The sequence below is a fragment of the Equus asinus genome, chromosome 22 (assembly GCF_041296235.1).
Source record: "Equus asinus isolate D_3611 breed Donkey chromosome 22, EquAss-T2T_v2, whole genome shotgun sequence".
Classification (NCBI taxonomy): Eukaryota; Metazoa; Chordata; class Mammalia; order Perissodactyla; family Equidae; genus Equus; species Equus asinus.
The window spans coordinates 27,009,527-27,034,661 of record NC_091811.1 but is presented as its reverse complement, the minus strand read 5'-3'; the positions used below and the strand labels follow the sequence as shown (position 1 = coordinate 27,034,661).

General features: G+C 37.8%; 1 protein-coding gene across 5 annotated transcripts in view; it reads right to left on the bottom strand.

The window, feature by feature from the left end:
• PTPRO (protein tyrosine phosphatase receptor type O) overlaps nucleotides 1–22,224 on the bottom strand; it is a 223,694-nt gene extending 201,470 nt beyond the window's left edge. For 3 of the 5 annotated variants that reach the window (XM_044775170.2, XM_044775169.2, XM_070495093.1), the window contains exon 1: nucleotides 21,589–22,224. In XM_044775170.2, coding sequence (XP_044631105.1) covers nucleotides 21,589–21,663 — 75 coding nt within the window. In that variant the 5' untranslated portion in view covers nucleotides 21,664–22,224. The remainder of the gene's footprint in view (nucleotides 1–21,588) is intronic. The other 2 variants (XM_070495092.1, XM_070495094.1) reach the window with 2 other exon arrangements.
• Between the last annotated feature and the right edge of the window lie 2,911 nt (nucleotides 22,225–25,135).

Sequence of the window (25,135 nt, the reverse complement as noted above, 5' to 3'; positions counted from 1 at the left end):
GTACTTAGGCTTGGTGTTCAAAACATGAGTTTGAGGATGTGGGCAGTCTATATGTCTGTGAGAGAATAGAGAGGCACTAATGCCTAAAAGTCAAGAAAGAAAAGAGAAAGCAAAACCTTGGAAGCTAAAATCCAATATGTTAAAAGAAAGATGCTCCAGGCATCAGAGAAATGAGACCTATCTTACTTGTAAGGGTTTCTGATTCACCTTTTGTTCTTGAAACTAAATGACTGGAAGAATTTATAAAACTTATGAGAGGGGTTCTGAGGAGAGAAGTAGGGGTGGGAATGGGGAAAGATATTGAGGTCATGTTTGATCTTTAAGCTGGGAAAAAAAAGAGTCCTTGCCATGTCCTTGTCCTTCATGACTTCTCTAGTGCCTCCCCTGATATTTATAAAGACAAAAAGAAGGCAGAAGGGCCATAAGAGCCTTTTCAGAGGCAGTAACTTTTAAATATGTAGTTATTCTATAAAATAATTGACATAGGCAATTAAATTTCTTATTACAAGATATAAACATGCTGCATGTTAGATTCAGGAACATATTATCCCCCTCACAGAGCTTAAAACTGTGTAGTTATTTTCTGATGCTTTAATGGATATATTCTAATTACTTATATATGAGAGAAAAGAGGGGAAGAAAGAAGAAAGGACTCTCTCTATACAAGGTGTAAATAATAAAAGTATAGACCAGAGAGTAGAGAAGGAAAGATGGAGTAAGAAGAGAAATTGTAGAAAGATAGGAGAGTGGTAGGTGTACACAGCTGGAATAACTTAATTCCTCTGTGCCCTAGAACAGTTCAGCACCTAGTCGAACTAGTTGGAATAATTGGAAATCATATCCAATTTCAACCTTGAGAAATGAAGTGGGCAATGATGAACCGGCCCTTAATGCCACGAGTTGTATGATGTACTGGCCCTTAATGCCAGGAGCTGTGGAATTCTTCCTGAGCAAGAACACTGTACCAAAGCATTCCAGGGTTTATCATGGAGGTATGGCGCCATGGAAGTGAGAAGTTGGTATGCTAGGCCATCTGGTGAGATGCAACTTGTCAATTTCCCAGATGGTTTGTGAAAAGAGGGAGACTTGATATTGAACTGAGATCAGCATATGAAAAGAGCCATGAAATCACAAACTTAAAACCCATTTTTTCCATATAGTATTTTGAAAACTTCATTAAGGAAATTTGTTTTATATAACCTGAAAGATCACATATAAAAGTTTTAATTTATAATATATAGAACGATTTCAGTAATATATACCATATTTGCTTTCACCTCTTTTAATAGGTGTCAATCTTAAGTTACTGAGTTAGGAGAAAGAAACTGATATTATTTTCACTGACTTATTTGCATATATCCAAGTTTTATAAGATTTCTGTAGAAGGAGGTCTGGTAGAATTTGACTATTCGGAATTGATTCTTTGGAAAAGCATGCTTTAAAAAGCCAGTGCCACGTTTGGAAATACGTCGTATTACTTTAAGATGATCTTTGCCTAATTTAAATTTCCAAATAAATGTAGTTTAGAACAATTTGCATGATGCTCACTAATGATTCTGAAAATGATGTAATCCTTAAGCATTACACACAGTATGACATATTCCTCATCTTCCTGTAACTCTGGGATTTTTAACACTAACATTTTAATATTAACAATATTCAAACACGTTGAAATCGTGCAAATTTCTTATTATTATTTCCCGTTTTTTTCAAGACACAATGCCTAATTTTTATATTTACCCTCTATTTTAGTTAGAACATGATAATGATTATATAGACTCATAAAAATTCTCCTTCCATTTATAATGTGATCATATGAACAATAAAACATTTTTTAATTTTAATTTTGAATTCATGTTTAAAATGGTTACTTATTTGGGAGGTGTAATGTAAAATACAAATAATTCGGAGACAAATAGGACTTTTAATAATTTGTAATAGCTCAACTGCTGAGGAATTTAGACATAAATATCTGGGGCAGAGTATCAAATATAAATAAGCTTTTGACCTTGTATCTATTTTCACATTCAATTAAGATGTCAAAATTTTATAAAGGTCATAAAACAGAATGTATTTAAGACAGGTTTGTTTGTGTGTTTTTTTTTTTGAGGAAGATTAGCCCTGAGCTAACATCCGTGCCCATCTTCCTCTATTTTATATGTGGGATGTCTGCCACAGCATGGCTTGATAAGTGGTGCATAGGTCTGTGCCCAGGATCCAAACCAGTGAACCCTGGGCTGCCAAATTGGAGCAAGAGAACTTCATTGCTACGTCACCAGGCCGGCCCCTAAGACAGGTTTTTCTCTTTCTTGTCAGTTAGGTTGTCTGTGTTTGATTATCTTCCTGCATGCTACCAAGCATTTGATTATTTCACTGTCCACCAGTTTATTCAACTTGACTGGAAAGGAGACAAGGTAAATGAGAGGAAGATCAAATTAGATAAGTGATTTTTGCTACTGTTAATGTAAGGAGTAGAGGGGAGATCCCAGCCTCTGTCTAAATAGAATTCAGACATGCTTGAAAATTTAGTGGGACAGGAATTCCAGAAATCTATTGGCTCACAGCTGACAAGCTCCAAGGGGGAAAAACAAAACATAAAACTGAAGCTTGACCCTCTAAGAAAGCCTTAGTTCTCAAGTGGAGGGACAATTTTGAGCTCATCAGGAAAGGTGTTGGGGTTGGCACTGGTAGTACCTGGTGGATTGGGGGGGTGTCAATTAGGGGGATGTAGGACCTGGAAGGGCAGAGGGGGTACCCAGAAGAACTGGGGTGCCATAGCAAATGCCTTCCTAGACAGTGTGAGAAATACCTGAGTGGGTACTTTACAGGAAGAAGGCTGATGCTTCATGTGTTTGATGGGGCCAACTCCTTTATAATTGGAGTTAATATTGTAAATATACCCATTTACACCCACAGATGAGTGAAACCTGAGGAAACAGTGAATGATTAACACAGTATTTGGCATATGCTTGTTGTTCAATAAATGTTCATTGGAAGAATGAGTGAACTATGGTTGAAAATATACGAAAGATGATTAGTGATCACAGATAAAAATACTGCGTGATAGAATGCTTGACAGTATTATATGTATGAAGTTAGGTGAAAAATCATTTTTTATGGGAATTATCTGATCAGTAGATAAGAGATAGAGCCGATGAAAATATTTTGCCATTAGACATAAATATTTAATAAATTTTATATATTAAATCATTCTAGTCATATAATCAAGCCACGATTATAGGGGACTCGAAGTTAACTTGAGTATGGCAAACTTTACTTTTTAAAAAGAAAAAGAATCTACTACAGTATTAATTATGGCCCTTCATGACACACTGCACACATGAACCGATGGACTTAACGTGGCAAAAGAAAGCACCGCTATACCACAGCACATGAAACAAGAGATGCAATCATTTTAAATAAGATAATATCATACATTTAAATTGTGCTTTACAGGTTACCAAGTTCTTTCACAGATTATCTCATTTAGACTGCACTGTAATCCCAGGAGACAGAAGTGATTGTGATTCTCATTTCTACAGAGAGGTGAAGTGACTGAGTGATTGTGGGCAAGTAATCTCTTCTCTGCTGCCTTGTTTCACTGATAACTGTAACTTTTTTTTTTAATCAGGTACTTGGTTTTCTCTAACCTGAGGTATATGCTACATTTTATTAAATATCTATGAAAAACTGAGAAAATATGCTCATTCAAAAATTCTTCCCAGCCATCATCGTGCTTCAAAGTGATAGAAATCTATAAAGACAGTACACTTTTAATAATAGTACAGCACATTTTGTCATGAGCAGCCTGTTCCTTCAAAAATTATCATGAAACAGATTGAGAGCTAAATAGGAAATGCTGAGCTCTCTGGTTAAAACAGAGCTCTCTTTTCATTCAGATCAAATCTAGCTGGATGAGACAGAAGAAATGGATGAACAATTATTCTATTTTTTTTTTCAGTCATGCTAGTACACTTCCCAGCTCAAGGTTCAGAAAATTTACAGAGGGGGTAGTATGGCATAGTGTGTTCAGCTAATATCTTTCTCAGCAGGACATATTCTAAAGAGGTAATAGTCATTTTCTGGGGCCTTCCTTCTATTATGCATCATCATTTTTATAACTTTCATATACAGAGTTTAGTGTCTCATGAACAAAGAGAAGAATTTAAAAAAGGAAAAATAACATACCCTTGGGCAAATGAAGTAAGCTCCTTAAAATTGTATTGACAGCTAATGCTGTTCTTCACATCTTTTTTCAGATACTCTAGTAAATTAAATAAAAAGAAGAGAAAAACAAACAAAACTCTTATCTTCAGGTATGCTTTTTCTTTGCAAAACTAATTTCACAGAACAGTCAGATATTAATAATGGGCCTCTTGGGGATGTAATTTTTTATGCGACTTGACATGCAAGTCATGAGTAATTAATTATGTCTTCTATTTACACTTTGTCAGATAAGAGTATTAAACAGAAGAGCTGAGAGAAACACAGAACACTACCATTAATCTGTTTAATTTGCAAATCTAATGCAATCAAAAGGAAGACATTAGTGTTAAAATTGTTTTTGTCCAGGTGGAATCTTTCACAGAGGGAAAGGCCTGTCTGAGGTGTAAATGTCGCACAAAAGCAGCCACAAAATCTCATGTAGGCTTCTAAACCCAGGGCAGAATTCTTCCTGGGTGTTTATATCAACTGTAAAAACTCTGGACATACAGAAATTGAAAGCCTGGGTTCTCTGGGTCAGCACGTTACGTTACATTCAGCTCTATGCAATTATCTAGCAAAGTGCAGAAGCCCCAGATCCGTTAAACTGAAGAAAGTGACAAACAAAGGTATATACTTGACATTTGTGAATTTATAGGAATCCTCTGACAGACAGCAGGCTTTGTTTGGTCTGGGAACTTGTAACTGGCAGATTGATTGACAAAAAGGAGAAACTGCAAAACAGATTTTGGATGAGCAGGAACTAATTGTCTCCAGGACTGTCCAAATGACAGTCTCAGTCAAGGACTTAGAAACTGATAAAGTCACCTGCGTCTCAGGATATTTCTACAGCAAGAGGAAGAGGCAGAAGGTGTGAGTTAGTGAATGGGGAAATAAATGCTATGTCAGAGTTTTCACACGAAACGATATGGTTTAGTGCTCACAGGGTCTATGGTCAAACAGACCAGAGTTTAATTCCTCACTCCTTCAGCACCTTTCTGAAACTCAGTTTCCCCAATACTGAAATAACGATAATGACATACAAGTGTATATAAGCATGGAATGAGATCATGTAGGTAAAGTCCTCGATAAACAGCAGCCACTCAATAAATAGTGGTGATCACCGGTATCATCACCATCATTTCAGTAAGGCAGTTTGGAAGAACTTATCTTCCAGTTTCTGCCTGAATTACTTGGATCTGCTATTTCCTTCGGGACATACCTTATATTCAAATGTGGCACTATTGGTAGGATCTTTTTTTATTTTTCCTTCTCTGCTTTTTCTCCCCAAATCCCCCCAGCACATAGTTGTATATCTTAGTTGTGGGTCTTTCTAGTTGTGGCATGTGGGACGCCGCCTCAACATGGCCTGACAAGCAGTGCCATGTCAGCGTCCAGGATCTGAACCAGCGAAACCCTGGGACACCGAAGCAGAGCACGCTAACCTAACCATTTGGCCCTGGGGCTGGCCCCAATTGGTAGGATCTTGATTGCTGAGTTGGTAGCATGTTTATGGATATAACAGAAAGGTCTAGATCCTCGAATTAGTTTTGGGTGGCCAAATGCAATTTTAACTTGTTTTAAACAAAGTATAAAACTGTAGGAGAGATTCTACAAGGATGAGGGTATTGATATGTGAATTATAACTGCTATAATAAACATGGCAATTTTTTAGTCACATGCAGAGGATGCGAATTTGAAAGTATGCTGACAGTTACAACTTGTCTCTGAAAAAAATCCATTTCTTTTCCATTTATCTCTAAGAGTGCATACAGATTAATGCATGAACAACAGGATCCAGGGGAATTTAAGTCTGGGGACTAATTTACTGAACTACCCAAGCAACAAAGGATTATTTTATCTAATTAAGACAGAGCACACGTATTTAGAATTAAGCATTTGCATTTAACAGCAAATTCAGAATTATAAAAGCAATTAAAGCTAAAATGAGGTATGATAATTTTTTTCCTGCATACCATCGCTGAGCTAAAGCTCATTTTAATGTTTGCCTTAGTAGCGTTATTGAACATAAGGTGATGAATAGAAGCTCATGGCTGGGCAAAACTACCTTCTCAATCTCGCTTCCAACCACTCATCTTCCGCACCCGAATCCATCTTTCCTGTTTACTAAAGCCTCCTAAACATGACTTGAATTTTCTCACATTCCTTCTTTTTTCCCCCTGTTCTCCAATGTGGAATGTCTCCCTTAACCTAGTTGATCTATCTGAACTCTATCAGACAAGATGCAGCTTAAAAATGTGTCTTCCTTCCTGAAACCAGTGCTCCTTCAGTCTAAATGCTCTCTCCCTCCATCTGAATGCAAGGGCACTTAGCTGAATAGAGTTGTCTGTCTCATTCATTTGCAAATTAATATATTACTACTTCAGGCTTCTCTTACAATAGTAAGTCATATACTATCTTTTAACTTGTTACATGTTTATTTTCCTTTATATGACACACTTATTGAGGGTATAACTTTGTTTCATACTCTTAAAAATGATGAATACAGTGCCTTGCTTATATGTCTAGTTTAACACGTTTGGTGATTGACTAGTTGACATATTTAAACATCTATTCACATTCGTATATCTTCTATTCATCATCCCTGTTTTACTCAAGCTTTGTAAGCTCGTCTTACGCTTTCTATTTCATTCTAATTTATTGATATTATTTCCAAATATGCTACTTAATAATTGCTAAAAGAATGGAAGAATGACATTACTTCATCAGTCAATAAGGTATTTTGTCCTTACCTTCCACAATGGTAATGACCATGACTCCATTTTTAACTGATTCTCTGAGGAGTAATTAAAATCTTGTCTTTAACACTGGTGGTAAGGGAATTACGAACGGGAATGCGTTAACATTTAATCCTTTCCAGAACTCAGTAGATAAATCTCATAAGAACATAGTTCAACATGCAATCTTCCTCATAATGCATTTGAGTTGGCAGCTAAATGGTTTTATTCAGGTCCTTGTGTGTTTTCCTGAATTTTTTCACATTTGTTTGGATATCCTTACTTTCCCTGCAAATGTAATTCACGTCTTTCAGAGACAGTCCTCCTGAGAAAGAGGCTATATCTGTCAACTAGTCAGTTAAAATACTTAGCAGAGTGTCATGCACAAAAATAAAACATAACTAAGCAAGGTAAAATAAACAATAGCATTATCCTTTTTATTTGAGATAATTATAGATTTATAGGACGTTATAAAGAAATGTACAGAAAGGTCCCATGCAGCCTTCACCCTGCCTCCAGTCAATGTCGACATGTTGCATAGCAAAACAAGAAAATATCCAAAACCAGGAAATATCCAAACTACAAAATTGACATTGGTACCATCCATAGAATTTATTCAGATTTCACCAGTTATATATGTGCTTACTTGTGTATGTGTATGTATAGATCTTTAAACTTTTATCACACATATAACTTCATGTAACTACTATCACGATCAAGATACACGCTGTTCTATTATCACAAAACCCCTCAACTTTCCCCTTTATAGCCATATACACCTCCTCCCTCCCCTACTCAATCTCTAATCCTTGGCAACCATGAATTTATTCTCCCTCTCCATAATTTTATTTCAAGGGTGTTATATAAATGCAATCATATAGTATGCAACCTTTTGAGATTGACTTTTTTCACTCAACCTAATTTTCTTGAGGTTCATTCAAGTTGCTGTGTGTATCAATAGTTCATTTCTTTTCATTCCTGAGTAGTATTACATGGTATGAGAGCACCACAGTTTATTTAACCATTCACTTAGTGAAGGACATCATGGTTATTTTCAGCATTTGGCTAGTTCCAAAAAAGCTGCTGTGCACAATTTCTGCACAGGTTTTAGTTTTTGATGAAAATAATCACAATTCCTCTTATATGGCTAATGCATCTTGTTTGGAGCAGAGGTTTTCAGAGATGGGTGAGGAGCTAGTGACTAAATACTGCATCAAACATGTTTGTTAGTATATTCAGGAAGGAGTAACCAGCTGTCCTCATTTTCCCAGAACAGGTCGATTTATGTCTGCTGTCCTGGCATAATGATCCCTTCACTCTGGAAAGTGCCCTGGTTGGTGTAATAAATTACATAATCACTCTGATTCAGATTACTTAAAGATTCCCAGCATCCCTAGTATGCCTGCTCAGCTATGATGGAATTGAATTTTAGTAGATTGCTGATTTGTAACCTTTCTGAGTACCTGTGAAGTGACTCTCAGGAGTCTGAGAATGAGATAGTCTTCTTGCAATGAAAGGCAGTCTTGCTGAAGACTCTATTTTTCCTACCTCCTCCTTTTCTGCTATAAAATGTTTCTTTTTGTGAGACACTTTTACGGTTGGAGACAGCTCCCACATTTTGGCTCCACAACTGGAGAGGAGAGTCCTCTTCCCCACCTTGCCAGTTTGAAAACTATTGCAGGTATAGATCCTGATAAGTCTGGCTTAGATCACATGCCAATCTCAAAGACAGTGGTCAGTGAGGTGCAGTCCCCAAATGGGCTCAGCTTGGGTCAGGTGCTCATCCCTGGACTGATCACTCTGTCCAGGGTAATGAGGTCAAGTAGAAGGATGGTATCCCCCTTTCAGAACATTCAGATCAAAAAGGAGGAGTTTTCCTTTAAGGATAGCAGGTCGGGGAGAAGATGGCAGACTTGGCCACTGGAAGAATGGTGACCTGGGCAACCACTGTAATTTGCGTCTTCTATGAAGAGGTCAGTAAACTGCCAGATGCCATACGGCTAGCAAGGAGCACAGCCAGAGTTCAATCCTATATCTTTTTTGACTAGAAAGCCTATATTCTTAATTTTTTTATGCACAATATCTAGCTGTGGAGAAATGGGAAATAAATTCCTCTCAATATAAAGCTCTGAAGTTTTTCTCTGTGATTAATTCTCAAGTAGTCACACTAATGGGAGGCACACGTATAGGTGATGGTCCCGAACACTTCATGGTTATAATCAGCATGTGTGATCATCCATGTCCTTAACTGATGCAAATACAACTTGGAATTGAATACAACTGACACACAGACCTATGGCTTAATGTCCTAAATTGCAAAGGACTAAAAATGCTCTAGTCTTGAAAAAATTATACTAACACATTTAAATGAAAGGAGTATGCTAAAATAGTAGGACAATTTGATACTGTTTTTTTTTTTACAGACCCACTCAGATACACAGACATGGAAAAAAATTTGGAAGGATATATTCCCAGATGGTAGTTATTTTTGAATGGAGTGTGTAGGAATGACTACTTTCTTCTTTTTCTGGCTGTTGTACTTTATACATTTTCCACAGTGAACATGTATTAGTTTTCAAATTCTTAATCCATTATTATAAAATTCTTGTGTATGGTGATGCACACCTCATTCAGATTTACTCAAAGCTTTCACATTGAGAACTCCCCTACTTCAGAACCACAAGAAGCCACATAGTAAAAAGGCTAATTGAAGGCTCAGCACAGCAACAAGAATTTCAAAAGAAAGAGTCTCATTAGGGTCCCAATTAGCATTCAAAAAAGTAAATAAAAAGATGTTGCAGCAATCAGATGGAAAAAGACTTTAAGATACAGCTTTTTGTTAGTTGCAAATATACAAAAAATGAATTCAAGGAAGTAACCTGGCTCAAGAATAGAGTGGCTGATTTTTAGCAGATTTAACAGTTTTAGCTAATTAAAAAGAAACAACTGATAAGTTGTTTCCAGTATTAAGTCCATAGTACTTAATTCTAAGTCCTTGCAAACATTTTAGCATAGTTTTTACAATACCAGAATCTCTATGTTACAAATCCAAGTACTTAAGCATTTTGAGTGAGGCCTGTAGTTATTTCTGACAGACTAATTGCAGACGAAATTCCCCATGATGATGCAAAATAAACTCGGCCACATCTGAACACTTTATTTATATGTAAATAACTATTGAACCAATACATTTCATAATAACCTGGTTTTTTCTATAATACTTTAAGGGAAGACCACATGACTCACTGTTTAATAATACATTACAGACAACACACAATTCCCTTGGCTTTTTATTATTCACCTTATTAATCAACTTAACATTCAGAAACTTTAGAAGCCAATTTTTCTCCCCAGATAAAATCTAGGAATTTTAAGTACATCCAAGTAATAAAGTATTTCTTATGGTAATGATGTTGGCACTTGTTGCAAATACGATGCTTATACGTTGTGGTATTTGACAAGAACACTCACATTTTTATGATTACACTTTAGCTTTCAGCACAATGTCAAAGTAAATAGAAATCTCTTAGCAATATTAATAGAACGTCTATTTTTTGTTCCACCAACTCAGCTTAAATAGGAAATTCCTGGTTTATCTGAGAGAACAATGATATATGACAACTCAGAGACAGAGACTTGTATAAATGAGTTCTTCGAGATTTCCAGAAATTTTGATTTGATATTAAAAAAATGAGATTATTAAACTTAAGAAAAATATTTTATTAAATCACAGAGTTATTAATGTTATTTTTATACTCTCCAGATGCACTTCTTATCATAAATTCATGGGGGGGCTTCCTTTTGAGCATGTCTGTGAGTATGTAAATAATCTGATCACAATTTTTCCCCTATTTTTGGCTCTAAAAGATATATTGATTTATCAACAGATAAAAACAAAGTTAAAGTCACAGAAAAAAAATTACAGCTAACCCAAACTTTCACATTTTACCAGTACAGTAGCAGACTATGGGTATAGATTAGTATATTACAAGATAATGCAATACCTTTTAATTCTCTAGTGAAATACTGAGCATCTCCATTCTGATTCTGCTCCCTCCCCAAACCCCACTCAGCACCGCCTGCCTGATAGACTCTCCTTCCTAGTTTATCTCACTGCATCGGCTCTATTCCGTGCACTTGCATGTTTGCATCCTGTTCTTTCTATGTCTTCAGCCTGCCCCATAACTTCTGTTTGATCTTTCTCTCCCCATTTATTCTTTCAGCATTCATCCATTTATTCAACAAGTATTTACTGAGTATCTAACATGGGTCAGGCACTACTCCAGCAGCTGGGAATATAGCAGTGAACAAAATGGATAAAGTCCTTGATCCCAAGAAACCTACAAGCATTCCAATGCAGGTGGTAAGTAATAATAAAGACCCAATATAATGTCATGTAGTGAGTGGTACATTCTCTCAAGAAAACAAAACTGTGTAAAAGTGGTAAACTTTTAGAGTGATGGGGTGATTTCAGATTGACGGCTCAGGAAAGATGTTGAGGAAACGCCATTTGAGTAGAGCTTGGAACAAAATAAAATCTGCATTTACAGAATACATATTATGTACAGTGCATTCAACCCCTGATCATGGTTCATCGTGGGACCCCACTGGGAAGAATGAGAATTGTCGTCTACCCAACTGGCTATTGTGGCCATGAAGAGAAGAAATGGTAATGAGCAGAAAATTTGGGCCAGTGTAAACAGTTTAAAGTGATGTTATGGAGGGCTAAGAACAGGACAGAAAGATGACAAGGTTCTCACATTTTATCTTTGTAACCCATCAGGTCTGTTAGCAAAGCAGTTATTCATAACATAAAGGAAAGCAGGAACAGTCACAACATAGTGCTCTACTAAAATGAAACAGAGATAGAACTAATGTGTTAAAGCTACAATCAGAAACAATTCATCTCAAGACCAAACCAAACTAAACAACAAAATGGTTGTTCGAGAATCGAACAGCCACTTCTCAACTGACAGTAATTTCACTATTTATGACCAATTAGCAGTAATGTTAGAGACAAAATCTAAGCACCAGCTTAAGTTTTGACCTAGATGATCTTTGAAGAGTATAGTTTTATGATTCGATGAAATATATGAACGAAATACATAGTTCTCTTAAGTTACATATTAAGAGAATGATATTGGGAAATAGGGTTGAAATAAATTTTCTTTCTTTTTTTTTTTGGTGAGGAAGATTGGCCCTGAGCTAACACCTGTTGCCAATCTTCCTCCTTTTGCTTGAGGAAGAGTGGCTTTGAGCTAACATCTGTGCCCATCTTCCTCTATTTTGTATGTGGGACACCACCACAGCATGGCTTGATGAGTGGTGTATGTCCATGCCTGGGATCTGAACCTGTGAGACCTGGGCCACTGAAGTGGAGCATGCAAGCTTAACCACTATTCCACTGGGCTAATCCCGAATTTTCCATCTTTTTAATAGTCAAAAGCCAAACAAACTTTTTGTATGTACAATTACCAAATGCAGAGTTAGCACAATTCATAAAATAAGGACAATATGTTCTTTTTTTCTTCCAAGAGAGTTTCCTGAAAATCACTCCTTCATAGGAAAGTGGCAATGTTTGCTCTCCTTCACACAAATTCTTCCCTTTCTGAGGTTTAAATTATAATTGATCTTGCTGCTATGTTTTCCTTATCACTAAGGTTACATTTTTTTTGTTTAAAAAAAGAAGCCTCTAGTGTACAAGCATACATATTGCTTCTTAGAGTGTATTCATTATTCCCATGAACTATTTTTAGAAAAAAGTATTCTATAATCAAACTTGGGAAATGCTACACACTATATATTCTTTATGGAAGACACAGTGCACATTAACTTACTAAGGCTCTGAAAAATTCTCGTATACACACACAAAATAAATGAATTAATACTAGTTTAAACAGAGTTAAACGATTTGCCAAATTCATGTCACCACAGAAGTGCTTATTTTTAATAATATCTGTTAACATCGTAAGTCTCTAATGTTCCGTGGAGCACATTTTGGAAGATGCTGCTCTATACACATTTGATTGTTCAACCTCTTTGACTTTGCTTTGCTTATTTTTACTGTCCTAGTTCTTTTTTCCTTCCTCTTTTTATTTTTGTTTATAACACTTACTGTGTGCTGACTGTATTCTAGGCACTGTTTAAAGTCCTTTATGCTCATGATCTCACTTATTCCTGACAATAATACCCTAAAATAAATACAATAGATCACCAAAGGGGTCCCAGAGAGGTGAAATAACTTTCCCCACATCCTGCTGCTGGTTAGTGGCATAGTCGAGAGAGCCAAGATTGAAATCAGGTCTCTCTGACCTGACACCTATACTCTCAGCAATAAGTGGCCAGTTCTTTACTCTTCAACCCCCAGAAACAATACTTCTTCCAAGCTCCACAGTGACCAACAGCCTACCTATTTCTTGATCCAAAGATATTTCCTGGATCTTAGTTTATAGGACTTCTCTGTTGCATTAGAAACTGTTGGCCAATCCCTCCCACTTGAAATTTCCTAGACCCTGGGTTTCCTTGATTCTGATTTCCTCTTATACTTCTCTTGTTGTTCCTTCTTCATCTCCTTAGGTTCCTTATCAAATGTTAGTTCTCCTCAAGGCCCCATCATGGCCCACTACGCTTCTCTCCTTTGACCTCTGCTAGGACATCCCCATTCACATCTCCAGGCCTGACCTCTCCCCTAGATGCCCAAGTACTTGTTTTTTAGGAACTTGAAGTTCAAGAGGTCTAGCACTGAACTCATCATGTCCTGTATCAGTAGGGGTCCTGGCAGGACACTCAGTGGAAATCCTAGAGAGTTTAATCAAGGGACTATTCATGAAAGTGTGGAGCAGATATAATGGCACTGAGTAGAGACAAAAAAGTACCCAAGGACGAGCAGCAATGAGAAGTTATTACCCTAAAGGGACAAGGAGAGGAAGCTGTTTCTGGAACTTGACCAGAATTTTGCCTTGTAAGAGGGGCTGGACTATAGGACTGGAAGGGGGAATGAAGCACTGCCCAACAGGGGCCAGCCAGGGTGGAGATTGGGGGAATAAGTGCTCCCATGTCTCTCTCCTACAGTAATCTTCTGCTAGTGCCTCATAATGGTCAGACTCTCTGCAGGATAAAGGGCAAGGGAGCTGAAGAAGCAGTCTCCACGGGGAAGCTTCATGGCTCTGAGCAGAGTGGAGAAGGAGGGTAGGTTGATCTGGAGGGGAATAGACACTACCCAGTACACTTACTATCTTAAAGCTGCAATATCCTAGGCAAAGTTGTCAGTTACCTGCAAATTACCCTCGAGTCTTTTTCCTCAATTTCCCACACCTAACCAGTCTTTCAATTTATCTATTTTTGGCATTGTTCCTCTTCTTTTCATTCCTTTTCGCATCACCCTAATGTCAACATTTGTCGTCTCTTAATTGGACCATTACAATAACCTCCTAGAAATTTAACTGCGTCCAGGTCTGCTCCACCTTTGGGATAGCCTTTCTCACAGCCAAAAACTCTATCTAAAATCCAAACCTTATCCCATTAAGCCTTGATTAAACTCTTCAACAATCCTTTTCACCTAGAGAATAAAGGCCCTACTTTCTGGCACAGCATACATATAGGAGTCTCCCTGATCCGACTTCTATCACTTAATTTCCTTTTCTTTATACTTGTTTTTTCCTAAATACTGTCATGTTTTCGCAACATTGGGTCTTTGCTCATGCAATTTTATCTGCCTTTATGTCCATATTTTTTAGCCTAATTCATATCTGTGCTTCAGGACTCAGCTCAGGTGTCATCTTATAAGAAATCATTTCCCAAACCATGAGATATAGTTAGGTTTCTCTCATCTAGCATCCCATATTTTCCTCTACTAAAAGAATGACAACAACAAACATGGCCATATTTTTATTTTATTTTATTTTTCTATGTCTATTTTTCCACCATGCCATATGTGGGTTTCAAGTGAATGTAATCTATTCCTGTACCTCCAATATCTATTATAATTCCTGGCACACAATAGATGCTCAATAAATGTTTGATTTACGTGAATAGAATTAGGCAGTAAATCATTATCATGGAATCCTGAAAACAGACTTAGTATTGAAGGAAAAAAGTAACTTCTCAATGTGGTCATTCTGGCTTTGAGGAAAGACTGGCCAGCCAAGAAAATTTATAGAATGCTCTTTCAAGGAAACTAAAAGACAAGGAGAGATTAAACAAAGTTAAATCCAGGATCAAAAAGCAGGAATTCTAGAGTTAATCAGAGTAGAATCCTGATTCAGAAAGTAAGGTACAAGCAGTTAGGAACCAGACCTCAGATAGGACACCAATATACAAAGGGCACTGAAGAGTCTGTGGAATTCCCTAACATTTGGTTTGTACATGCCAGTCACAAGCTCCTATGGGTGAAAGCTAGAGGAAATCATGATCCAGACCAGTACACAGGCCCAGAGTTGGTTTCTGGTGTGGATTAAAGGCAAAGAGAGCAGGGACAGAAATTTCTCTGTACTTGACGGGTCAATAGGAGATCAGAATGAAGGAACAGGATTAGGGGCCTGGTAGACTCATGATGATATTTTCTCACACATAAATCATCCATTTAAGAAAGCAAGTGGGCAGGAAGAGAAAAAATAAAAGTGCCAATTATCTGAAAAAAGTTAAATGAGAGGATAACCAAAAAAAAAAAAAAAAACCCAAAGCATTCATCATCTAATTCACATATACATTAGTAGTAAAAAATACAATTCTAAGTTTGGACCCCTACATTGTACATTGTAGGTAAACTACATCCATACTCTTTTTATTTGCTAGTAAAGGTATAAAAATTACCAGGTTCATTTTGTTTTAATTTACATTATGATAGGGATAGTTCTATTAGAAAAATGAACTGCATAGCATTCCTATTTAGGAGGAGTGGAAAAGCAAATAAATGAAGAGTATTCAATAAGGAAACATTTGTTTGCATATAAATAGAAGAATGGCAATATATTTGTTTTCGTCAAACTTTTCTCATTTGACTCTCTAATTTTCCCTATATTCATTTTCTTACAGAAATTACCATGATATCTATAATTTCTAACACAACTCTCAAACTGAGAGTTCTATTTCTAATTCTGATGCTATTTCTGAAATATTTTACCAAGCATATGTCATTTTTCTTTCATCTCAATTTTCTGACAAAATGGAAAGTAAAAACTTTTTTGTAAGAAACCTCTACAACCTTGTTTCAAATATCTTCTTTTTGTTCGGTGGTTTTAATACGTTCAGAAGTAAGAGGAGTTGGCCTTTTAGTTAACTAGAATGCCCAGGGAAAGCAGACATCTTTAACTGGAGAATTAGATTCTGAATGAACGAGTTGAGGGTGATTTTCTGACGCAGGGATAAGATATGGTTCTACTTACGGAAATCAATTTGAAGGCACCATGTTCAGAGGGAAAAAACTAAGGATCAGTACTCTGGAGACATAAGACAAGCTCGTGAAGAGACAAGCTTACTAATTAGGCGTAATTAGTGATCACAGGTTACATGAGAGATGTTTAGGAAGGTAATTCACATATTCTTCTGGATGGCTGTAGAAACAATATGGAAGCTGCTGGAGCCAAAAGCACCATGAGAGGAGAGGACAAGAGCCTTTGTGTTCTGCTTCCAGCTGTACCCCACCACACTCACCTTCTTGCTCATACTACTTATGCCATGTTAACCTTGTTTTGGCCCCTCAAATAAGTGACACAAGTGCACATATTTATTTAAGCAGAAAGAGTTGATACCAATGGGTCTCTAAGGCCACCATAGAAGAGTTCTTTAAGGCACTGGGTTATGCCCCCAGATTAAACACCACCATAGATATAATCAAGATCAGGGTGTAGAAAAGGCTTCATCTCTTATGGGCAAAGTTATGGCAAAATATTAGAGAATTTCTATTAGAGGAATGCAGAAATTTTTGTCAGCTCTGGTTGGTAGTAGTCATAGAAGAAGGATGACATGGAAGAGGAAGTAAGAATATTACCTGGATATTTGGGCATTTTTCTGAAGTTATAGGTCACATAAAGAGGTGAGAAAAGTTATTTCTTCTAGTATTTCAACTCTACTTCTTAACTGGTGATGGTAACTAGCAGTTGAGGTAACATTGATGAATAAATGATCAATCAACAGTATTACTTTTTTGGAAAAAATAACATATTGGTATTTTGATTTATGATTTCAGTAAGTTCCTAATATAAGGGACTGGGGGACTGGTAACAGTTTATTATTTTTTAGTAGCAATGATTGAATTGTAATTATAATAATTTAATTCACAAAGTGATAATTTTCTCATATTTTCCTTAAAGATGTGTTTGCAAGTCAACATTCTGATATTTAACACTTCTCAGTCAAAAACTATATAATGCCAAAAATTTGAATCCTGTGTATGAAGTTTCTGTTATATGCCTAATACCACATACCAAGGACAGTGGAAGACAAAAACCTACAATATACATGTCTTTATTTCAAAAATATTTACAACATATTTGAGTAATAAAGTGACTACACTAACTGTTTTCCGGTAAAGCTCATCAGTGCAGTGGGGCTATGCTTCTGAAAATGCAACAGCACTGGAACTGTGTACTTGAAGGCATTAAATTAGGAAGAAAATGAGAAATAAACATCTGTGGTCATTGCTGTTAAGTCTTCTATCAGACCATGCTGCTACCAATCGCAGTGGTGTATATAGATGCACCAACTGCATCCAAGACAAAAGCTCCTTTGCAAACCCTCCATAATCAGGCTGGAATTATATTTATGAGACTCAGTAGCCACTGTTCATGTATGTCTAAGTACTTTTAAGTTGGACATTTAGATGCTATAAATAGTGCTATTAAAAATAAAAAATGACTCATTGTTTTTAATATTCATACAGATGAGGATTTTCTTATGGGCCAAAATGAGGCAGAGATATAATGCCATTTTTTCATTTTTTCATATAACAACAATCTTTTTCACAACAAAGAACAAAAACAACCAGATGGGAAATTATCACCCAATCCTCTGTAGAAGCCCAGCCCAGTGAACCTTCTCCAGCTTACTGGGGATGTCACATATAAAAGGGTCTCTCTAAAAGGCTGGCAACAACATTTACCAAAGACGTCAGTTGACAGAAGAGTTAATGGTGGCACACTTCATTGCCAGGAGGGTGGTCTAGGCTGCTCCAGAAAGATGAAAAGATTGTGGTTTATTTGTCAACATTGTATAATGTAGAATGTAGATGAAACCTCAACAAGGAAAGTGAAACTCCTTCTGTGGATGTGTGTGTGTGTGTGTGTGTGAGAGAGAGAGAGAGAGAGAGAGAGAGAGGGACAGGGAGATTGGAAAGGCTCAGAGGGCAAAGGAGAAAAAGAAAATGAGAGAGGGGCCACAAGGAAGTGGAGAAAGACAGACAGTCCTTGGCATGTGGATATTTCTCCCGAATAAGACTAGTATGGCCAGCTTCTTAATAATCATACTCTATAGAATTAAACATAAACCTCTTTTAGAAAATGTAATTAAGGCCCCTTTCAAATTTAATATCCTTTGATTATATATCAGGTAGGAGGAAAAATGGAAGGGAACAGAGAAAGGAGGTTAAGAAAGAAAGAATGATTCATGCCAAGCTATGAGTTTAGAGAAGCATTCCAGTTGACTACTAATGAGCACCATTTCAGGCAAGGCAGAATTGAAATTCCTATGATGTCATATTCTACAATGTGTATCTTAATTGACAAAACGCTGATATCCAGTGAACGGATAGAGGAAGAAATTTTCAGGGAGAAGTTTAGTAAAGATAGGAAGGTAAAAGAAGTTCCATTATTTTCACTGGAATTATGAGAAGGTGTACAAGAGGGAGACTCTCCAGAAAAATATTCCATTTACATTTGCATGTGGGTAGGAGATTTTGAGATTGGCAGGCTCCTAGTATAGTTGATAATAGAGTTCTTCTTTTGTTTTCTATTTTTATATATACTATCAATATTGATACGAAATTAAACATTTTCAAAACTGACATTGTGCTTATGCAACATCAATTATGCAGTTATTAGCCTCGTAACTTACAGTAGCTGATTTAGACAATCTGAGATGCCTGATTAAATGTGCCCATCACTAAGCCATGGATAAGGAACAAAGCACAAAGCCTTCATAGCCAGGCACATTTAGGCTACCTCAGTGGAACTGGTTACATCCAACCATGATTCAAATTTTCGGGCTTCCCCATCACTTATATCCAGCTGTTTGTTTCTGATTTGTGGAAAAGAAAAACATAAATCAATCCTCATATTTGAGTTTCTCTAATTTTATGGCTTTTAGAAACTTTCATTTTTATATGGAGGATACTTGATATGCAGTAGTGAAAGATTTATCAACATAATAAGAACCACAGAAACTTATAGGGGGCTGGAGGAATGGTTTGTTTCTGACTCAGCACACACAGATCTTTTTAGATCTTATCATTCATATTCAATTGACAATCTGGTATTTAATAATGGAATTTGTTTCATGTTCCTATCACCACCTCCATGTTAGGTCTATTTTATTAACACTTGTTCAGGACCTTGAATGCAAAAGTATCTCCAAATTATAAAGAGATTATCTTATGTACCCCATTTACCATGTAATATACTATTCCCAGAATGTAAATGCATTACTCCCTGTGCCCAGTTTATCACTTTGAACATCTCTTGTCAACTGTAACAAAACAGAATTAAGTGAAATAGCATATGTGAAATTCCTGGAAGGCTGACTGGCACATAGTGGGTATTCAGTATATTCGGGATATATATCCTTCCTTCAGTATACTTTATATTAAGGTGACATAAAACTGCATTTACATAAAATAAAGAGTAATGATTTTCTTTACAAAATTATTTGTCCCATTACAATATTCACTTAAATGAAAAGATTTATCAATGTATTTACTATGTGATGCAGTTTACCATAGTTGACATTAATCTGCAAACGTGCAGGAATACACCTATTATGTGACACAGGGGGAGCCTCTATTATTGTCACTGAGAATACCATTATGCCATCATGCGACTGCATTTTCTCATTTCGATATCAAGTTTTGATTAGAACTTTTCCCACCTTCTTTACATTTTAATTGCAGCACTCTACCCCCACTCCCAAACTCATCATTTGGCCATTTCTGTAAATCTCACCCCTTACAAAGAATTCAAATAAAAACGTGCAGTTGTGCCAAAGGTTGGCTTTGGATCAGACGTCATACATGTAAATATTAGCTGTTACTTAGTAAAATGTGTATTAAAATGGATTCATGGCAAGTGTTGCGTAGACATAACAGTCACGACAGACTTTGACAAATAGAAAAATTAATAGAAAACAATACTTTTAATACATTTGTGGTGTGTGCTAAAAGAGCAACCTCCTAGAATGAAATCATATGACCAAGCTTACTATTTACCAGGTTTTAAATAAAATTATTATTGGTAACTTAAGAAAAATGTAAAAACATATTAAATGTGATTTAGAATCTTATTTATGCACTCTTGCTGTTTCTCCCTGAAACTATTTTTCCTATTTTCCATTAAGATAAATGAAATATTTAAAATTGATGCTGCTTTCAATCCATTGGTCCTGTTCCACTATTTCCTTGTCAAGCATTCATAATTAATGATGTGTGTAAGCAAGAAGTGACTCTTTGGTAAGAAATCATTTGCATCCATTAATGTTTCATCCATTTCTAAGGTAGGTATCACCGTGGTGCTGAAAGGATAGCTCCCGGTCACCTGTCGACACTCGAGTTTGCTTTGCCCAGAGGAGAAAGGAAGGACTAATGACAAAACTAAAGAACACTCACTGAAGACACGAGTGGTAGGCAATTACCTCATAATTTCACACCACTTTCTAAGAAACCATCTAGCTGAAATTTCTTTTGAAAATTTTATGTACAGTATAGTTGTCAAACTAGGATTTTTTTTTTTTTAAAGCAGCCTCTTTGCTTTTCATTTTGCTCAAAGTAAAACCCTGGAGCAGTATATTCCGAAGAAGACTCAAAAAAGTTAATTTACACAGATTTTTATGCCACTGAAATTTAGAGGTAGCATCCTCTGTAAATATAGTGAGGAAAAGTCAAGAGACTTTGTAAAGGGAATTATCGGGTTGGAGATGAGGACATGGGGAGAGGAGTCCTCCCCACGATCAAGCTGACACTCCTTATTCAGAAAAAACCATGCTCACGACCCACTCCGGCAGTCCATTTTCGACCAGGGAGCTCAGCCCCGGGTGTATAATTCCAGCAGAAGGTAAATAAAGACAAAGCAGCCACACACTCCGTTGGGGGAGGGCGGAAAGGTTAAGCAGCATTGGAGTGCAGCAGCGACCAGAAGGGAAAGTGACCTCATTTTGCCTGAGGAAGCACTATCCAACAAGCCCACCTTTGATGTGGATACCAGCGGCGGCAAAAGAGCACAAAGGGTGAAAGCTGGAGGGAGCAAACTTCCCTATTCCACCCCATCCCTTAAGACCGCCGGGAACATGCACACGCAAGGACAACAAAGCGTGCGCCGTGGCTCCGCGGCCAGCGCTTCCAGTGGCCCGACCAACCCGGGGCGCGCCGCTCACTCGCAGCGGAGCGAGGGCGCCGGAGCGCGGCCGCGGGCAAGTCCGCCGGGGCAAGGGGCGGGGGCTCCCCTACCTTCAGCAGCACAAAGAGCCAGAGCAGAGGCAGGAGGCGGCGTCCGCCGCGCGTCCTCGTGGGCAGTTGCCCCATCGCGGCGCGGACGGTGACCCGGGGGGAGGCGACGCGGACCGGCTCCCCTGCCAGCGGCTCACAATGGCGAACTGGGGCTGCAGCCTCAGACCGTGGGCGCCGAGGCTGATCCCGGCGGGCGCATGCTGCTTTTCCAAGTCCCCCTGCGTCTGCTCCCTTTCCTCTTCTGCGCCCGGGGTCCTTCAGGAACGTGCCAAGAGCTGCTGTTCTTTAACAGCTAAGGATGGAGAGGGTGGGGATTGGAGTGGGCGAGGCTCTGCCGCCGCTGCCACCGCGGCCGCCGGAGGAGGCGCGGGGTCCGCGTGGTGAGCGAGAGGCGGGGGCCCTGCGCCCAGCGCACCGCGGTCCTCTGGCAGCCGGGATACTCTCGCTCTGGGCTGCGGACTCATAAAGTGACAGCCTCCCAACCCTCCCACCAGGGTCCGCCTCTTATGGCTGGACAGCCCCCACTCCGGACTCCGCCCCAAACCTTTCCACAGTCTCTGGGACTCAGGAGTTCTGTGGGATTTCCCTGACTCTTCTTGAGCAACCCCGGGCCAGATCCCCGTCTCCTCTCGGTCTTCCTACATGTGTTCTCAGTTGTGCTTATAAAGAACCAGTAACACTTGGAGGGGAGTGGTGGTTGTGATTATAATGATGGAGTGTGGGAAGTGTGTGTGTGCGCGCGCGCGTGTGAGATGGGGAGGATAACTCTCCCCTCTTTCATTCTCTCTATCCCATTTACACACTCTTTTTCCATCTCACAGTCACCCAGGAAGAAAGAACACTATTATAGACTTTTTCCATTTGACATCAGGAATTCTTGTAAATTTCAAGGGCTGTCTTTTGATGCTAAAGTCTGTTATGTCACCTGAAGCAGCCTATAGGAGAAAGGAGTCATAACATATTACATATATTTGCAAACAGATATACACTTTTATGTTTAATTATAAAAGAAACTATCTTGAACTGTTTCAGAGTGGTATGCCATTTTACATTCCCATCAGCAATGTATGTGTGTAGGGGGGAGAGGAAAGGCAGAGGACGTAATTAAAAAGTGATAGTGTCAGGGGTCTTTGTGGTGGTGAAACAGTTCTGTGTCTTGATTGTGGTCGTGGTTACACAAATCTACCCAGATAATAAAATCTACACACACGCACACACACAAATGAATACATGTAAAACTGGTGAAATCTGAATGAGGTCTGTGAACTGTCCCAATGTGAGTTTCCTGGTTTAGATACCTACTATATTTACGTAAGGTGCTACCTTTGGAGGAAACTCGTTGAAGGGTACATGGGACCTTTCTTACCATTTTTTTAAAATTGAGATATAATAGAAATATATAACACTATATTAATTTCAGGTGTACAACACAATGATTCTATACATATATATATATATAGCAAAATGATCGCCATAATAAGTCTAGTTAACATTCATTATGATGCACAGTTACGCATTTTTTTCTTGTGTTGGGAACTTTTAAGATCTACTCTCTTAGCAACTTTCAAATATACAAAACGCTATTCTTAACTATAATCACCATGCTGTACACTACCTCCCCATGACTTATTTATTTTATATCTGTTTGTACCATTTAACCCCCTTCACCCATATACTTTCTAACAAGGGTGAATTATTCATGCAAAACTAATCTGTGACTTTTTAGAAGCTCAGAAAACTATTTCCCAGTTGTGTATCTCCAAACTATTTATGTACCTTTGGTTGTTATGTGTAGTTTTTGAAAGATGTCCGTCAAAATAAACCTCGGGGTACACTATTCAGATATAAATCATTTTTTATTATCATGTAAATTACCCTGCTGTGCCTTGCCAGTAGTGGGACTTCCAATATGTCTTTGACATGCTTGGGCACCAGGAGACAGGAAAGGTGACCTTGGTCATGAATGTAGGAGTTCAGGCAGTGACTTTGTCTCAGTCACACAGTCAGGGGAGTAGTGGCATGGAAAAAGACCCAGGGCTACATTTACTCTGCCTTTTGCTAGATGGGCAGTGACAAACACTAACCATTTGGTTGGTATGTATACGTGTGTCTGAGAACGGTTTAGAGTGAATATATTTACATGAGTACTTATGTGTACCAAATGCTTATATGCATAAATGTAGAATAATGGTCTGAATTTATGTGAGAGTGTTGTCTTTGGCATCTTCTTTTAGAAACTTCTTTTGTTGTCACCTTCTTCCCTCTTATATGCTCACTTTTAGTGCCCTTGTGCCCACTCTTTGTTGGCCTGGACCTTCTCTTTCTCTTGGAAAGATATTAGCTGCTTCTCTGTCCCTCTGGGTCAGACTCACGGGCTAGCTGAAAAGTTTATTTGTGTGACTGCACTTGCAGGGGCTTTGGTTTGATATATTTTCCTTTCATTTTGAAGCTCCTGAAAGCAACAGTCTATTCCAATCCACTCCCAAAAGTGGCATTAAAGTGATCTAATATCTAGAACTGAAGGTCTGTTTAGACCAGCAGCAAAATCATACTTACAAGTTGCCAACAATTCCCCTTTTGAATAGAGTTTGATTTTAAAGTGCGTATGTGTGTCCATGTTGTGGATTATAAATATATATGAAAATATTCATGTGTGTGTGTATATGCATATGTGTGTATGCAGATAGATGAATATAGGCTTACCTGATGTACATAGGGCATTAGAAAGCAATTCTACTGATTATACATCCTTGTAAATGCAAAAAGAACTTTCACAATGGTGCATATTTTTATACAATCATATTTTGCTATGTTATCTTTCTATTTTTTCTCCATCGTTTGTATCAGAAAAATGCATGGCGCTTTATGCCCTCACACATATGGACCACTTTTGGGGAACAATAACAGTAAACAGTAAACAGTAAAGCAGTCCCCAGGAAAGTATTAGTAATTAGCTTTATTAATATTCCATTAAGTAACACTATGATTAGATGGCCTGAAGGTGTTATTTCACAATCACAGAAAATTTTCTCTCCAGAGAAAAGTGTTTTACTTAGCTGTTGCAGATAAAATAGTTTCATTTCTTTGCATTGCACTTAAAACAGTAACAGTCTTGTGAATCTTCCTGGGAGAGACACGCAAGAAGAATGTGAATGCTATATCATCAGTAGTGTGGAGTTTTCAATCTACACGGTGTGCTGTTGTTTCTTTAAACTACTAACTTGTTTTCCAATGCAACACTTCCAAAGTATGGCAAATTTTATGGTATTTTCAAGACTCCAAATCAAGAAGAATGTCCCTGGGCAATATATAGTGCATATAGTAATGTGTGCTTCACCAATTGCTTCAAAATGTTTGTTCTGGTTTCATTATCACAAACAATACTGTTAGGTAAAGAAGGCTGAGATCATTATCACTGTTTTCTCCCTAATGCTGCTTTTCCTCGAGAAAAGATAAATGCCGGAAAAAAACAGAATCTCTTACGTGCCCTAAGTCAGGCATTTAAAAATGAATTCTCAAAAATTGAAATAAAGATCTCTACTTCCTT